Genomic DNA, 17,587 nt, shown 5'->3' with positions numbered 1-17,587 from the left:
CACTATCAATTCGTTGGTTGTCATCTTCTTTTTATCCGGTGAGATGTTTATGGAAATGGCTTGGAATCGTGTGATATCAACTTTACTATTTATCTCCATAAGGCAATCGTACTATGATTATGACAAGTACTTTACGGCGTGATATTGCCAGTCATAATACCGACGATAAAATTGAGGATACATTTGACAAAACTGGATGGAAATTGATTCATGGTAACCCATTTCGTCCTCCAAGAAACACTCGGTTATTTTCAGCTGTCATAGGTAGCGGCATACAAGTATTTTTCATAGATATTACCATACGGTGTCATATTTATTGAACTACTTTTTGTATCTAACGCTAATTGGCAAAATCAATTTTACTATTTATTTGGTTTCCTATTCCTCGTGTTTAATAACTTGAGAGGAGCCCATCTTTCATTAAGCTGCCAAGCATCTCTGTCTGCCTTGTTTTCTTTGTTGAATGTACAGGCCACGCTTTTGAGGTATTTTGATGAAATTTGGTGCACAGATGTATTGTAACCCAACGATCAACATTTTCAACGCTTTTGAAAATGATTCGGATCAGATCACTTCCTATATAATCCTTTGTTTTCCGAAGTCGCCACATGACTGTACCGGCTGTATGCTGGTGTAAGGTGCTTTTTTCGCCTTAAATACTTCAAGTTATGTAAGTATAAGTATGTATGGAATAGTTTCATAAATGATCCTCCATGTTTTCGTCGTAGAGATAGGTGCGCGTTGTAGGCGTGTCAATTTCAAATTCTTTTTCAAATTTCGTTTTCGCTAACGAGAGAATTATTACCACAAATACTACAAAATTACGCAAATAGACAGATGAGCAGACGAACAGGCCAACATGTTCAGATGCATTTAAGAGTTACAATTGGTCAAAAATTTGTATACTTTGTGGGGTTTTTGAAGCTATAAAGGTCTTGAAAAAACAGTTAAAGTCTGATACACTATAATACTGGTTAGGCGTGGCAAGCTTTTTTCCAGTTTTTTACACGAATGCTACAACATCGCCCGTAGAATATGCGTTCAAATTTTTGTACATTTTTTTTCTATAATTTATGGGTAATGAGCAACACCTAAATTTTTCGTTCTTCTTGAAAAACAGGAGTATTTTCAGTTTACGTGGCGCTGCGGGTGTGTGCAAGAACTCCCGCTGTTTCTGCCAAATTTGAAGTCGATAGATTCATTTTATCATTATCTACAACAGACACTACACTGACACTACACTGACGGACGGACAGACATGAATAAATCGATTTAAAATTTAATGCTGATCAAGAATATGCACACATTATGCATAACGTTCTTCTGGGCGTTGCAAACGTTTTGACAAAACGAATATACCACTCATCATCCTTCGGTGATGGTTGTGATAACAATGTAATAATAATAATAATAGATTGTTATTGCTAAGACACATCCATGTTTGTTAAAACTGTTCCTTTGCTCTAGGAAAATGTACAATACGTGTGATTCTTTTTCGCACGATATATTGATATATTGTAAATGTTTACACGTGGTATGTAAGCAGCAGTGTCTTATACGCTCTGATACGTTTATAGGTACTTAGTCATTATTTGAAAGGAAAAAAGGAAGTAATTAGGTGATGGGTATCGACAATTTGTGCCTACCCAGGATAATTCCTTTCTTGTAATGGCCTTCGTTGTTTGTACTTTTCTTTTTTAATTGCATAAAAATTAATTTTTCTTCAATTTTGTTCATATAATATAAAAAAGTGATGCGGGCGAAGGAACAAGTCACTCTTGAATCCTTTTCTTTTATCGTTCAGTTTGCCTAGAAAATTCTACAAAATTGAGCATGCGGCAGCAGAAACTTTATAAGTCTGCTAAACAAAGTATTATTTCATTCCATTACAAGATTAAAGCTTGTTTTCAAATTTAGTGTTTTCCATTTGATAAATGCAACGAGGGATAAAAAGCGACCTTTTGTTTAATTTTTTTTATTACAATATTAATCAGATACGGGTTCTTTACATGCACATTACAAAAAATTTTATATAATGACTTTGCTACAAAATGTTTTTTTTTGGCATATTTAAAAAATTGTTTGATTAATATATAAAAGCGCAGTCATTTCACGATACAAACTCTTCACGAACACATTACAAAAAAGAAGAAAAAAAAAAAGACCGAACATAATGACTTTACAATGTTGTTTTACAGGTTTTTTTGTTTTTTTAACAGTAAAAGAATTGATCAATTGTTACTTCTAATAATTAAAATTTTGAATTCTCCTCGTTTTCATTTCTGGTAACTATAAGCAAAATATTTGCGATAATAGTATAAAGTGAGACTAGCATCCCAGTGTAGAATTTTTTCTAAGGATATGCGATTTTCAACGTCTGTCACTAACATCGATGAACAGAGGTTTGCCCACATTGTACCGTATTTTGAACGTATGGCGCTGCAATCTAATCTTCGACGTGTAAAGGAATGGATTAAACGATCTACCTCATCGCGGCAGGTTGCATGCGCAAAGGGATTACGACCGCAACATATTTCATACAATAGACAACCAAGAGACCATATATCACATTTATTATTAAATTTTTCACAACGCATTATTTCCGGAGCCATATAGAGAATCGTGCCAGCAAAATCATGAGTGACATTTGGCGAATTAATAAAGGATATACCAAAGTCCCCAATTTTGATGCAAAAATTGGAATCGACTAATAAATTGGCTGGCTTTAGGTCACGATGGATAACATGGCGTGTGTGTAAATACTCGAGGCCCATTAAAATGTCGCAAAAATGGTGTATTACTTCGGCTGCGGTGAAGCCGTTGGGTAAAGAACCTCTAATAAGATCATGTAATGTGCCATTAGGCGCGTACTCCATTACTATATTCACTGTACCGGCGTGAACGAAAGAACGTACATAGTGAACGATATGAGGATGTCGTAGTTGTGACATAATGTAAATCTAAGCCAATGGGAAATAATAATATTTCTTTGGCAAATTATTTTGGAATATAGGAACATTTTCTTACCTCGTGCATAACTATTTTCATTTCCTTTTTAGGATTCTTGACAATGATACGTTTAACACAAACTTTGTACTTATGACGATAATTACAAAGAAATACCCGGCCGAAACTACCGGCACCAAGAATCTTTATAGGTTTGAGTTCGTTATCCCCTAAATCCATGTTTTGCATTTTAAGAAATTTTCTGATTTTCAACTACACAATAAAGGTCAATCCGACATCTTTAACTAACGGAACTACAATTATTAAGCACAAGCCGTATTTGAATAAAATAAGAAGAAGAACGTTTTCAAGCAAAGTATTGCCTGTCTTTGCGCTCGTGCATTCAAATTTATTCTCTTACTATCAGACTCTCCCCACGCAGATTTTCGCTAGTCATTATGTTTATGCGAATCTATCTCCATTTGAATTTTTCTCTTAAAAAGGAAGATCATATTGTTGCCAATATCGAAATTTTACTTCTCTGTAGATATTCAATGCGTTGCCATCTTTTAACTAGACCAATTCTCTTTATAATTCTATTATTTGCCAGAGATTGCTTTTGTTATTTTTTTATAGTTAAATTGCAACGCTGGCAATCTTGATGTTTTGCGACTTTCTTTTGCCTGGTTTTCTTAATTCCGTAAGGTGGGTTTCTGCTTAGAAAACTTTAGGAAATTATTCTAAAAGCATCGTAAAGGACGAGGAAAAATAAGTAAAACTACAATGTGCTTTTAATTCCACTGGTTGTGGAATATCTCCTATAATGAATATTTTGTTGTGAAAGTTCGAAAAGATACTTTACGTCGAGTGAAAACATGAACGTCAAACATATGCTGAACCGTTTTCGAATTATTTCAGGATTGTAGGCGCACTTGGTTCAATATACAAAAATGGCTAAAACCAAAGTTGAAAAACGTAATAAATCAGCTATTAATGAAGTAGTGACCCGCGAGTGTACCATACATTTAGCTAAACGGGTGCATAACGTCGGCTTTAAGAAGCGTGCACCACGAGCCATCAAGGAGATCCGCAAATTTGCGGAGAAAGAAATGGGCACCTCCGATGTACGAATCGACACTCGTTTAAATAAACACATCTGGTCTAAAGGTATCAGGTAAGTTCATTTTTAGCGCCTTTTTAAAATTGGTGAAACTATCAATTGTATTCTTTCTTACAATAATAGATCCACACCTTTTCGCGTTCGGGTGCGTTTAGCTCGACGCCGCAATGACGATGAAGACTCTCCGAATAAGTTGTTTACATTGGTCACGTATGTCCCTGTGGCCACATTCAAAAATCTGCAAACCGAAAATGTGGAATCTAACGATGATTAAGACATGTATTTCATCCAACGGACGGAAGGCAGTATCGCTATAGTGCAGTGCATGTGTAGTGATGAGAATTTTTTTTCATTAATAAATATAAAAACTAATAAAACCTGTAGAGGTAGTCATTTCGCTGCTTTTCTTAAGAATGTTGGGAAAATTCCAAAATCCTAAAAACTCTAAACTTACTTATGGGAATTTCCACTAGTTAGTTAAGCTAAGCAGTTTACTCCATTGAAACAGGAGCAAATGGAAGTATTAAGATCTTTGTTAAATATTTAGAAACATTTCTGTATATACATACGCACACATACCAAACGGAGAAATGCGTTGCAAGTTCGAAACCAGAGCCGGGTGTTTCAGCGTCGTCCAATATTTAAAAATGTCCATTGGGTGGCGATGTATAGATGAATGTAGGTGAAAAATTCGAGAAAAAGGCAGATAGCTGTTGCATTCGGTAGGTTTTCTACACCATTTACGTAAAAAATGTTATAACAGTTTCGACATTCACCGAAAACCGATTGAACCCAAATGTTCGCATTTTGAAATTAACCGAAAAGTTGAAAAGTGACAACACCTGCCACGAATGTGCTGAAATTCATGCTTCAAAAAAGCCCGATGCGACATTTCCTGAAATTCGAGGTATTTTCGACACATTTGTTATCGGTACCACATAATTTATTAACTTTTACAAGATTAGAGACATTGTGAAGTATAAAGTCGAAAAGATTTCGATGTGTATATGATATGTATATACCGCATAATGGATAAAAGCCTAATCAAGACGATTGGCTACTTAGTAAGGAAGATTAGATTCGTAGGATTGAAGTCGGCGCAACAAAAAGCAGGACTGAGCTTAGTAACGTACAGATAGAGAATAAAGCGAATGGCGTTGAAGGTGCTTGTATAGTTTTAGATTTGAATTAAGGAATATCATTACAAAACCCGGCGAAAAAATTAAAATATGGGTAACTAGTCATATCGGTCTGTTGGGAAATCAGCAGGTTGATCGAGCGGCGAAGTATGCTGCTTCTGCCCCTGTAATTATGGATGATGTTGTGGAAAATTTGGATCTTCGAAGATTCAAAGTTAAAAAAAAAGTTAAAGAGAAAATTACAGAAGGTTATCCACAATACCATCATCAGCACTGCTCTTTTATTAACCCTCAATTAACTCCACCTTTATATCCAACAAATGTTGAGAAAATCAAGATCCAAACATTTTCGACATTTCGCCTTGGTCGCCTTGCAACTCTCCAATGAATCTTTAAAAAGTCTTCCTCCACAATCTGGAACTGTGGACAAATTTTCACTATAAAGCACATTGTCTGTGACTGCCTAAACTTTACCTTGGCTAGATGTATTGCGTTTGGAACGATTAACCCTATGGACATTCTACAATCAGCTACAGAACCGAATATCAGTACAATATATTATTTTATCAAAACTACAAAGCTCAATATCTAATGTACTTTTATAAATTAGAGCCGATAGCCTGTACTGCTAGTGCTGAATGTCTTTTTTTTAAGCCTAAGAATTTATTTCATTAGTCTAAAATTATAATAATAATAACAGATTTGAAGCTAGCTTATAGATGTTCCTTACAAAATCCAGTTGATCTTAACTAAATAATTTATCAAGTATAGATTTATGAGCGAAGTCCATCACTCTATAGAAATACATATAATATCTTAGGAGATTTAGGGGAAGACAAAAACTTACTTTTATTCTAATATATATCAATATATACATATATATACTTTGTTTTTCTCAGTCGGGAGGGGACATTTTTGTAGGCATATCAGTCCATTTTTTAGTTCGATTCGCACTTTGGAAAGTGGAAGAAACCCTTAAAATAGGGATTTTCAATAAAAGAGGGTTTGTATACAAAACGTTGGTAATCCAGGTCCTAATAAGCCAAGAATTAGAACAGTCTACCACGTGTTAATTACTTGCATGTGATTTACGATGCGTTTTTTATTACGGGATGTATAGCTTTACCGATTTATTGATCTTACGTTAAATATAATATATAATTTTACGCCGATACTTTTGTAAGTAGATTGTATATTAATTATAAATGTATGCATTTCAATCAATCAATCAATTGTGCTTCGCTTTATTTCGTAATTATTTAGATATTTATCCTTTTTTTTTTAAACAACACAAGTATCTCACGTACGGCTGACGACGATTTCGTTACCAGTTATGCGGTTGTGCAGTAGCTTCTCGGTCATCATAACATGGGCGAAGCGCGCATAAGCTTCTTATCCTAATAATGCAGAATAGAAGTTATGTATAAAAAATAAGTTTATTTTACTTAATACAAAAACATTCAAATGTACATAAAAATACATGTTAAAATACAGCGAAAATATAATCACAATGAGAAAAAAGAATGGATTATGAAAATCTAGTCACACATGCTTTTTGTTAAAATAAGATGTTATGCAACGGTTGGTGGTGAACTTTATGAAAGTGCTGGGATAAATCTTAGAAAGAGATTTTTTCTTATATCACATTTATTCTTGGTTACCAGATAATTCTTTCATGCGATTTAGAGCGCTGCCAGCCTTAAACCAGGCAATTTGTTGTTCATTCAAGGTGTGGTTCAATTTAATTTTTTCTACTTTATTGTCAGTTTTAACTTCGCATTCAACCGATTTGCCAGGGGCTAAATTAGCTAAATCCAGCAGAGAAATTTTGCTAGAGGGTTGTATCTGTAAATTATCGCAAACAATCCGTTCAATTGTTAACATATATTATATTACATTATTATGTGCTTTATAAATACCTTATCGTAATCGGAGGGGTTGGCGAAGGTAAGTGGCAAGAGACCTTGCTTTTTCAAATTGGTTTCGTGAATGCGGGCAAACGACTTCACAATTATAGCTCGTCCACCTAAGTGACGTGGTTCTAAAGCGGCATGTTCGCGAGAAGAACCTTCACCGTAATTATCGTCACCTACAGCCACCCATTTTATGCCATTAGCCTTATAGTCTCGGGCCACGTCGGGCACAGCACCCCAATCGCCAGTGCGTTGGTTTTTAATTTTATTCATTTCATTATTTTCAATATTGGTGGCGCCAATAAACATATTATTAGAGATATTATCTAAGTGTCCGCGGAATTTGAGCCAGGGTCCTGCAGCGGATATATGATCAGTGGTGCACTTTCCTTTTACTTTGATAAGGACAGTCATTTCGGTTAGATCCTTGCCATCCCATTTGTCAAAAGGTTCCAATATTTGAAGGCGTTGGCTTTTAGGATCAACTCTAACTGTGAGATTGGACCCATCCTAAATTAGTGTAAAATTACTACATTCACTTTACAAAATTTAAATTTTTGCTTAATAAAAAAAAACTTACTGCTGGCGGCGCTGTGTAAGTGTCCATACCAGGATCAAAACCTTTAGCGGGCAATTCCGCACCGAACGGAGCTTTCAATTTGAATTTTTTGCCATCAGAACCAGTCAGCTCATCTTTTAGAGGATTAAAAGCTAAAGTACCGGCTATAGATAGAGCGGTGACTAATTCCGGACTGCAAAATAGGGAAGTTTTTAAGAATTTTATTGTTTTCAATTTTTCTTTTATTTTTACCTAGTTACGAAGGCATGGGTGGCGGGATTCGCATCATTACGACCAGTGAAATTACGATTGTATGATGTGACTATGGTGTTCTTTTCACCTTTCTTTACATCTTTGCGATCCCATTGACCGATACAGGGGCCACAGGCATTGGCCAATACGGTACCACCAAATTTATCAAACACTTGAGATAAGCCGTCACGTTCAATGGTGGCTCGTATTTGTTCCGAGCCAGGTGTAACATTGAATGGAATTTTTGATTTAAGACCATGCTCCATGGCGTCATTGGCAATACTCGCGCAACGGCCCATATCTTCGTATGAAGAATTTGTGCAGGAACCAATTAAGCCAACCTTGATATCCATAGGATAACCATTTTTTTCGGCATTTTGCTTTAGTTTGCTTATCGGATGGGCCAAATCTGGTGTAAATGGACCATTAATATGCGGTTCCAATTTGCTTAAATCGATCTCGATAAGTTTATCGTATGCACACTTGTCATCTGGTGATAACAATTTTCGTTGATATTTTCTCGCCTCGTCGGCAATAGCTTTGCGTCCGGTTGCCTTCAAATATGAAGCCATGCGTTCATTGAACGGGAAGACGGAAGTGGTAGCACCAATTTCTGCGCCCATGTTACAAATGGTACCCATTCCAGTGCATGATATAGAATCAACGCCGTCACCGTGATATTCAACAATGGCACCCGTTCCACCTTTAACGGTAAGAATATCTGCTACCTTCAGAATGACATCTTTGGGTGATGTCCAACCGCTTATTTTTCCACTAAGGCGAACCCCAATTACTTTAGGACATTTCAGTTCCCAGGGAAGATCAGCCATTACGTCGACAGCATCAGCTCCACCCACACCAATGCATAAGCCACCTAAACCACCACCGTTTGGAGTATGCGAGTCAGTACCGATCATCAAAAGGCCGGGAAAACAATAATTCTCCAAAAGGATTTGATGAATAATACCGCTACCCGGTTTCCAGAAACCCAAACCATACTTCGCACACGTGCTCTCCAAAAAGTCGTAAACTTCTTTATTCAAATCCTTTGCTCGAGCTAAATCGTTTTTACCTCCAATTTGAGCTTCTATCAAGTGATCACAATGAACGGTTGAAGGAACGGCAACTCTTTTCAAGCCAGAAGAAATAAATTGCAATAAAGCCATTTGAGCGGTGGCATCCTGCATCGCCACGCGATCGGGACGCAACCGCAGATATGAAGTGCCACGTAAAATTTGTTGTGTTTTAGGCTCATCCAAGTGTGAATAAAGAATTTTCTCCGATAGGGTAAGGGGACGATTTATACGAGATCGTATGCATTCCAAATTTTCCCATAATTTGTCATATGGCAAACATACGTCAGGATCATATTTAGATATGGCCACTTTCGAGGCTGCATACCCAGAGGCATGAAATTGTCGCAATTGACCGTCTACTCCATAATAACCTGCCTTTCGTATCTGGAAAAAGAGAACTTAATGCATTTAAACAATTCTATTACTTGTTGATGGCATAGATGAGTGCAATACCTGTGATATGGTTTACTTAACTAATTATCGTCTACCGAGCAAAGCAGAGAATGCATGAGCGTATGTACGTGTGTTACACAATCCATAAACAAAGTAACTTTGGCAAACTTTCATTTTTATATTAAATGGTTAAATATAACTAGAAATGGCTGCCAGATACTCGGGAGAAGTGTTTTAATAAATTATAAAATGAACGTTTGTTTATTTTACTTAATCAGTTTCGACTTTGACCACATTGAGCATCAAAACCGTGAACCGAGAACCGTAAGACCAAAAAAAGTACACAAGTTTATCAATAAACTTGACGTCTTTCAAAAGGGACGCAATATGTTTAATAATAATTAAAGAAACTAACTATGAATTATGTAAATGAATTAAAAATTCTTTAATTAATTTCAATTGCTCTATAAATTACTAAGTGTGAATATCTCCAGCTATGTGCAGTTTTATCGCAACACATTATATATTAATAATGATAAGGCAGAAGATTTGCAGCCTTTTATTTGTTCAAATTTTACAAATAGTTTTGTTTACAATCGGAAGTGAACCAAGACGAAACAAAATAATCTGTTTTGGCCAATAATACGTCAACTGAAAGCGAATGCATTTTATTTTTACAATTTTGGCACAAACAAAAAGCAATGCGACCGATAAAACCTTAAAGGTCCGTAAACATTAACAATGTAATTCCGAGAGAAAAAAGGGAAAAGTTTTCGCTTAACAATTTTTATCTTTAATTGTATGGCACTTAATTTATTCGATAACGTTGAGATTTTTTCCTCACCCTACCCCTTAGCACGGTACTCATTCGCAAATAAAAAAAAAGACACTTGGTTAGATAACCAACATATTTAAGGTTAGAATTCGCCCTAAATTCCTACAGAGAATTTTTAAAAGTATGAAAATATCTTGAAACGTCTAAATAATTTTATTATCTTGTCTGTTTTATATAAGTATACATTTGGCCTTCATATCAAAGCGTTCGTTAATGCATCTGAAACTCACCTGAGTTTTCAATAATCGCAACGTTGCGGCCATTACGTAGTTTATAAAACAACGAAAATTTTAATAAAAATATAATAACTAACAATGTATAATTAATAACACGCGATCTATAATCTTCAGCCTTCTTAGCTGGAAGATTTCAATTCTTGACTGATAAGTCACTAAAGAACACAAATAATATCTTCTATGCAAAATATTTATTGATATTGTTACCACTCTTTGACAAATAGAATATTTATTAATGTTGCCACACTTCTATACATTAGTTCGTAGGAAAAAGAAAATAGAAAACTTATTCAGTTGTAAAAATTTATATGCAATGAGTTATTGGAAAGATGAAAATTAATAATGATTTAGGCTGTCCATTTTAAGCATCTGGTGTCCTGATGAGTGCTTAAGCATCGTATGCAACAATAACGTGTCCCACAAGCTGTGCAAGAATATTTGGAAAAGTTACCGCAGACGGCACAAAAATGTCGCTGCGGCGTTTTTGGAGGCGGAGCCAAAGCGCTGCTATAATTCGGTGGATCGGGATGTAATTGTTTTTCTTCTTCCAGTAGCTGTTGAAAGTTTTTACGATATTTCGCGCGATAATATTCAGGTCCTTTGCGTTTTGATTTCTTTTCTTTTGTATTTTTCAAGCCATCTTGAAATTTAGGTAATTTCTTGGACATTACCAAATCCGCATGAGGATCTTCATGGAAATTGTCTTGCTCTAAAGCCTCTAGAGCCTTACGGGCACGTCGTTGTCGGGCAGCTTCATCGAGGACACGTTTCTTTTCAGCATCTTTTATTCGATAAGATTCTCGACCGCCAGCCATGGTTTAGTTTATAAAATGCGGTCAGTAATTTATGGATCTTTTTCGTGTAAGGGGAAACTAATGCGATCCATTAAATCATCGACGCGTGCCTGAAGCGCATCTACAATATCAGTAGATATGAAGAGATGCTTCTCGTCTAAGTCTTGGATAATAAATTTGCGGCCCAAAGCTAATGTTTCATCCAGATGTAGCAAAAATTGTTTCATAGCAGGATCGCTGCAGAAAAATGTGAAAATCCGTAAATTAAATAAATTACACTTTTATATTTCTTGCCCAAACTTACCACTCCACGAGAACGCCTTTCATAACATTAACCATTGCAAGGAAATCATCTAAATCTATATCTTTGATTTGCTTGCAAATTTATTTCTTACAAGGTAAAGATTGCTGAACAACTATGAATAAGAAACATATGTAACGGTCAGCTGTTCTGGCAAGAGAAGTAATCAATCTATGCTTAACAAACAGAAAACTTGTGGGATCTGAAAATAAATAATCATATTTGCAATAATCATTAGATATTTAAATGCTTTTGTTGGTATAATAAGTCGAATATGTTTATGATAATATTTTTTTAATTTATGACGAATTGATTGGATGCACCGGTTCAGCGTAGCGTGCAGCTTTATTGGCAAAAGATGCAGTTGTGTTTCTATAAGCAAGACGCAATTATTCGGACAAAACTGCTAGAATCCTATAGCATATTTTTATTTGTTTAAAAATTTAAAACTAAAAGAGACTTTTAAAACGATGAGGCGACATTAAATATTGTTAACTGGTACTGCGACTAATTGTCAAGGAGGAAGTACAGCGAATTCTCTTTTTTCATGGATTTTTTTTTACACGAAATTCGATTTAACACGAGTTAAGAAGACAAAATTTTTTTTTACATGAATTGTTTTGTTTTAAGACGATTTTCAAATACTATAGATTTTTTTATACATTTTTTTCTTTTTAGATGTTTCTTTAAATTTTTCATCTTCACCTCTTACAAACATGCATTGTAACTTCGCGTTATATTTCCCAATTCAATTAGATTATATTGGATATATGCGCATATGAGTGGGATTCCCCGAATTATGCATAGTGTAAAGACGTAATGTATTTTTGGGCAATTTAGTTTGGTTTTTCAAACAATAATTTATTTTTTATAACATTTTTACTAACTTAAAATGTGTAAGCATTAAATAAATTCTTAAGTGAACTCTAACTAGAATTTTTTAATATTATTTGTTGTACTTTTCAGTTGCTTTTCTAGTTCTATTTAGCCAATATCTTTTTTTGCACGAATTATCTGGAATTATGTTTCTTGTGTAAAACGGCAACAAGGTCCAGTTGGAAAAAGTGTGGCACTTGGCCAGAAAATTATGTTTATAAAAAATATTTTCGCTTTAAAAAAAGTTTAATCACATGTATGATTTTGCTGTAAGAGTGGAAATCAAACTACGTTTGCTATTTGCGCGGATGCATGTGTGCGTGTTCACGTTTTTCTTTTCACCTATAACATATGTATATAACCGATAAAAATCATCTAAAATATATCAATTAATTATCAATTTTTGTGTAAACTATTCTCTAAACATAGACTCGCTTATAGGTATCACTTGGATTTATATTACCCGCAAAAAAGATATACGTTTATAAAATAGGGTTGAAAACTCGACAAAATTTGAATTTGTTGCTAAGTTCTGAAAAACCTGATTTGACCATTTTTCAATGTCTCCTATAATTATGTTGTGAAACATAAGATATCTTATCTTTATATTAAGTTCAAACTGAAATAATTGAAATTAGTTTGATATTTGCGTAGGAAATGAAACGGTCTGTCATTACTGCTCTGTCATTTTTGGACGATTAGATGTACCTACAAGTTTGAAATCTTCATTGAATCGATTTAAGCCTACACGCCTGTCTGTCTTTTGAAATCCGAATATATATTCATTAAACTTATAAATCATTTCAAATATTTCAAGAATCTGTGAATCGTAGCGGTTTGCCATAATAAACGAATTCGGAAAATTTGAATCGGATGGGATAATGTATTGAACGTCCTTTCACAGAAGGGTTCCTAAAAAATTATAATATTTTCCAGTGTTTTGTGATGGAAATTGGTCAGGAACAGTCATTTGGCATATAAATTTGCAATACTATCTCTGAAACGGGTTTAAATCTCCTCCGATGTAAGGGTTTTTAAACAAAAGTAATCTCTTTAGATATAAATTTCCTAATATTTATAAAATACTTAAACGTAAAACGTAGTTGGCAAAGTGGTGTAGGGCTCTTAATAGTCAACTTTGCCCATAGATTGCATTTTAATTTGTTTTTATTTACATTTACTTATATATCTCCTAAGAACGGGGATATGGTAATCTTACGATATTGATGCCAGATCGCGCTAAAGCGAATTTATCAAATCCTGTTTCGATTTAAAATGTCTGTCCTCGATCTGTTCTATGTGTGGTAAATCGAAGTTGTTCGAAAAATACGAAAGTTAGAAGAGCTATTAGGAGACGAAAACACATTAGGCATTGTCTTTTAAATACTGTGCACAACTTCGCCCAATACAATTTTGCAATTTTCTGCGCTATAAAATAACGGATATTATATCTTGTTTTCATACAAAGGCATATTTTTCGTTCTGTATCACTTCTGTATCCCACATTACCCAAGAATGAGGGGTATATTCATTTTATTGAAACAACAGACAGAGGGAAGACATAAGAGAGACCCCATAAAGTGTAAATATTCTTGATCAGCATCAAATTTTAAATCGATTTAAGCATGCCAATCTGTCCGTCCGCCTCTCTGACCGTCTGTCCGTCTGTGTAAACATTCTCCTGGTCACAAAAATGAAGCTATCGACTTCAAATTTGGCAGAAAGAGCGGAAGTTCTTGCACGCAGATTGGTATTGAAAATGGGCTAAATCGGTCGAAGAACATGCCTGGCCAGCTTCAAATTTGGAATGCACTCACACATGTCCGCCTGTTCATCTGTCTATCTGGCTGTTTGCGCAACTTCGTAGTATTTGTGGTAAACATTCTCTCGTCAGCGAAAATGAAGATATTGCGTACAAACTTGCAAAAGAATTTGGAATTGACCTAAACTTTTCAAAGGACACGCCTACACTGCCCACATGCCGCTACAATAAAAACTCTTATTTTGAAAAATAGAAGAAACCAACTGCGCCCACTCTATATTATAGAGCATGAGAATTTTGTTCTTTTATTTCTTTTGGCTGTTTTTGGGGTAAACGGTGATGGGTATAAGAGATTCGGCTCCGACCGAATTTAATTTTCTTACTTGTTGTATTTTCAATATAAAACCATAAAATCGTAAAAGTATGCATATCAAGTGAATACAAGAGCTTCTGCATTTTTGGATAACTTTAAAAATTCACCCACACACACATACACGTCTAGGATGAAAGGTTAATGGGCAAGCTCAAGCACGTAGAGTGCAGTGGTTTCTTCTCTTCTTCTTCCTCTTCTTTCAGTATTTGATAAACGTGAAATTAATTTCTATTTATATACTATCATGATCGCTTTGTGAATGAAGAATTTTCACATACTTTTTTGTTTTTAGGCCGAGCTAAACTCGTACACTGCAAATAATGTTTATTGCTAAACAAAATATCTGTCGCTTTCTTACATAAATAATACGCATTTCTGCTTAGAAAAAATTTTCCCCTATAAAAGAAAATGTTTAAAAAAGGGGAAATAATGATAAGGAAAATGTATAAAGATTAGGTGCGATGGTGTTAGCAAAGTTTTTCACGTCCGTATTTGCTTGGCTTTTCTTTGGTTCCTTGGTTTCCTTGGATTTTTGAAATTATGAATGATTATGCTTATGCGCGTATGTGTGCTCGTGTGGTAACTTCGTTTTTAAGATATTTGGACAAGAGCCAACAAATGTGCTTTTCCGCAAAGATTATATGAAACGTATAATATCTTGGACGAATTTTAACTTTTTAGCTATACTGAAGAGAGAGAGAGAGAGAGAGAGAGAGAGAGAGATGGAAAGAAAGAGAGAAAGAAAAGCAGTAACATACGAGGTAGAAAAGTAAGGCATAGCCATTGACACCTAAACGCGCGAGGTTTTTTTTAAAATAAATTAAAATATTTTTTTTATATAGACACATAGCAGCCGCTGGGACAAAATTTATTCTCCAACTTCTAATTCTTTCAAAAAAAGATTACTTAAGTATATAGTTTTTTTTATTAAAATTCATTACTTCTTCCCTAGGTCTATTTATTTGGTACCCATATCGAAGGAATTGTTAAGAAGAGCTAATTCGCCAGTGGACGCCATTTTACATATATGCGGAAAATTTGACTATATTGCTATTGCTTCTTCATCTGGAAAGAGAAGTGTTTGTAAAATTTTTGCATGATCACAAGTATTCGATACACCGACTGCTAGCTTCCTCGGTGACATAGCTAGTCGCCACCACTGTACTTTTGAACTGTAGTGTACTGTTATCTTAACTAAAGGCAGCGCCAGCAATGCCCGTTGGAAGTTTTCATGTAGGGGGAGAGAAGCTCCATAAAGTATACTATTATTGATCAGTATCAGATTCTGAATCAGTTTAGCCAAGCTTGTCGGTTCGTTTTTTCTGTTTAGAATCATCATTGTACTCTTTCCTCTGCAAGGCTTACCATGAAAGGCAAGGAGATGTAATTTTTTTGGTGTTCTATGACGAAAATAAATGAAGAACAACTAAAGAATTACCGTGACCAAGTTAAGACGATGCTAGTTCACCTTTTGAGCTCTTACGACGCCGGCAAATGAATAATTAATTGTACACTAGGCGAAGTGATATAAGGTATTTAAAGGTTAGGTTTGCCCAACTGTGTCGTTCTTGTGCCGATTACTGTACGACATGTCTTCACTGCCTGGACGCTGACTCTTTAAGAAAACGTATAGTAATCGATAATTTAGGTGATAACTGCGGGCGTGCTGTTGGATTGTTATTAGTTATTTTTGCATCAATATTTTCCCGATCGATGTGTGCTATGACCTGCACGTAAGAATGTAAGCTAAGCGTAAAGGTGTTTAACATTTTTTTAATTGAGATTGAAATTTCTCTGCACTCAGCGCTGCTTGTATGCGGCAGATCACAGGCTATGACTAAGTTAATAGGTTAACTTAGATAGACGGGTAATCGAATGCAGAGTGAGTTCTAAATTAAGTAAACGTCCATTTCCTAGGTATATTTCAAAGGGAAATTTTTGTGTCAACCACATATTACCCTTTTAGTCGCTTTATCACACAGGCAGAATGCAATTAATCGCTACCATATATAAAAATAATTTATTCACTTTCATATGTGCGTATGTATGTATTTTGCATATGTGTGCATTTACTCACTTATTCACTAGGAAAGCGGAAGTAAGATATTACACTCTATTGACTGCATTACAGCATCCGGCCGTTAATCGTTCTTATCTTTGTAAGTGAATGTATGTTAGCGTGAAAAAGATATCATTTTATTCAATGTCTTTTTCGCATACATATATACACGCATGGAATGTAGGTATATGGATGCATTATCGCGCTACCAAACACTTATATACAAGCTGCTGGAATAAAAATATATCTAATCTAGCGTATAATTCAAATTGATAATGCGCGGCGTACGGCAAGGCAACGGTTTGCTTGCAATTCTGATTCGTATTTAGGAGCTAAGGAAAGGTGGTATGGAATGGAATCTAAGATACAGTTTTTTAAATTAACTTTTAGAAAAAATAAATTTTATTGCTTCACACTGACAATCTCATTACATAAGTAGTAAATAATTTAAAATTATGTTCGCTTCTTTTCTGTGGGCACATCTTATATAAGAAAACCTTGACACAAAAGAAATATTTTCGCAAATTATCGCTTACTATTTATTAATCAAGACATTCTGTCAGGCGATACTTTAATGTGAAATCAATTTTATTAAGACTTTCTTTTGCCATTAGACTGAAAACTTTCCATTACGAATTGATTTGTTGTTTCGAAATCGAAGCAAGCTCAGAAAACAATGCAAATGCGTGAAGTGATTGGTAGCTTTTCTGTAAAAACTTTTAATTTTTACTAATCGGCTCTAGGCGAGCTCTGAAACTCTATAATGATTCTTGATATTTTTTATGAACTGATTGATGTAGTCAACCTGCTCGAACACCGCTACTAAGATTGGGAAATGAAATCTGGATTTTAATATCGCAATATATTTATTTATCTTGTTAGCGGATCATTCGGATTTTATTAAAAGCTCTAGTTATTTTTATTATTACAATTTATTTAGATGAAAGGCAAAA

The 17,587-nt window shown here is 34.8% G+C and overlaps 5 protein-coding genes across 7 annotated transcripts; 1 reads left to right on the top strand and 4 right to left on the bottom strand.

Annotated features, from left to right (window-relative positions):
- Positions 1–1,959: 1,959 nt before the first annotated feature.
- LOC119633830 (serine/threonine-protein kinase Nek8) lies at positions 1,960–3,434 on the bottom strand. The gene is made up of 2 exons (XM_038027604.1): positions 3,028–3,434; positions 1,960–2,960 (listed from the first exon to the last, which is right to left on the bottom strand). Exons 1-2 carry the CDS (start codon positions 3,193–3,195, stop codon positions 2,277–2,279), a joined length of 852 nt encoding a protein of 283 aa, XP_037883532.1. The 5' UTR covers positions 3,196–3,434; the 3' UTR covers positions 1,960–2,276.
- A 136-nt stretch (positions 3,435–3,570) lies between these two features.
- Positions 3,571–4,459, top strand: LOC119633428 (60S ribosomal protein L31). Of its 2 annotated transcripts, XM_038026980.1 has the most exons (3): positions 3,571–3,651; positions 3,865–4,120; positions 4,190–4,459. In XM_038026980.1, exons 2-3 carry the CDS (start codon positions 3,897–3,899, stop codon positions 4,338–4,340), a joined length of 375 nt encoding a protein of 124 aa, XP_037882908.1. In that variant the 5' UTR covers positions 3,571–3,651; positions 3,865–3,896; the 3' UTR covers positions 4,341–4,459. The 2 variants fall into 2 exon arrangements, with proteins under 2 accessions (XP_037882908.1, XP_037882909.1); XM_038026981.1 differs by lacking the exon at positions 3,571–3,651 and having other exon boundaries at positions 3,658–4,120.
- A 1,960-nt stretch (positions 4,460–6,419) lies between these two features.
- On the bottom strand, positions 6,420–10,575 carry LOC119633413 (probable aconitate hydratase, mitochondrial). 2 transcript variants are annotated; one of them, XM_038026958.1, is made up of 6 exons: positions 10,464–10,574; positions 7,930–9,389; positions 7,699–7,870; positions 7,125–7,628; positions 6,867–7,050; positions 6,420–6,602 (listed from the first exon to the last, which is right to left on the bottom strand). In XM_038026958.1, the coding sequence occupies exons 1-6, from the start codon at positions 10,494–10,496 to the stop codon at positions 6,598–6,600; spliced, it is 2,358 nt and encodes a 785-aa protein (XP_037882886.1). In that variant the 5' UTR covers positions 10,497–10,574; the 3' UTR covers positions 6,420–6,597. The 2 variants fall into 2 exon arrangements, with proteins under 2 accessions (XP_037882886.1, XP_037882885.1); XM_038026957.1 differs by lacking the exon at positions 6,420–6,602 and having other exon boundaries at positions 6,838–7,050; positions 10,464–10,575.
- A 72-nt stretch (positions 10,576–10,647) lies between these two features.
- Positions 10,648–11,307, bottom strand: LOC119633414 (zinc finger HIT domain-containing protein 1). Its single transcript, XM_038026959.1, has one exon. It carries the CDS (start codon positions 11,282–11,284, stop codon positions 10,817–10,819), a length of 468 nt encoding a protein of 155 aa, XP_037882887.1. The 5' UTR covers positions 11,285–11,307; the 3' UTR covers positions 10,648–10,816.
- On the bottom strand, positions 11,291–11,701 carry LOC119633416 (general transcription factor IIH subunit 5). Its single transcript, XM_038026960.1, has 2 exons — positions 11,568–11,701; positions 11,291–11,500 (listed from the first exon to the last, which is right to left on the bottom strand). The coding sequence occupies exons 1-2, from the start codon at positions 11,600–11,602 to the stop codon at positions 11,314–11,316; spliced, it is 222 nt and encodes a 73-aa protein (XP_037882888.1). The 5' UTR covers positions 11,603–11,701; the 3' UTR covers positions 11,291–11,313.
- Positions 11,702–17,587: the final 5,886 nt, after the last annotated feature.

Source organism: Glossina fuscipes, unplaced genomic scaffold (genome assembly GCF_014805625.2).
Source record: "Glossina fuscipes isolate IAEA_lab_2018 unplaced genomic scaffold, Yale_Gfus_2 2, whole genome shotgun sequence".
Classification (NCBI taxonomy): Eukaryota; Metazoa; Arthropoda; class Insecta; order Diptera; family Glossinidae; genus Glossina; species Glossina fuscipes.
Note: the sequence above shows the minus strand (reverse complement) of the source record. Positions and strands in the feature narration are given on the sequence as shown.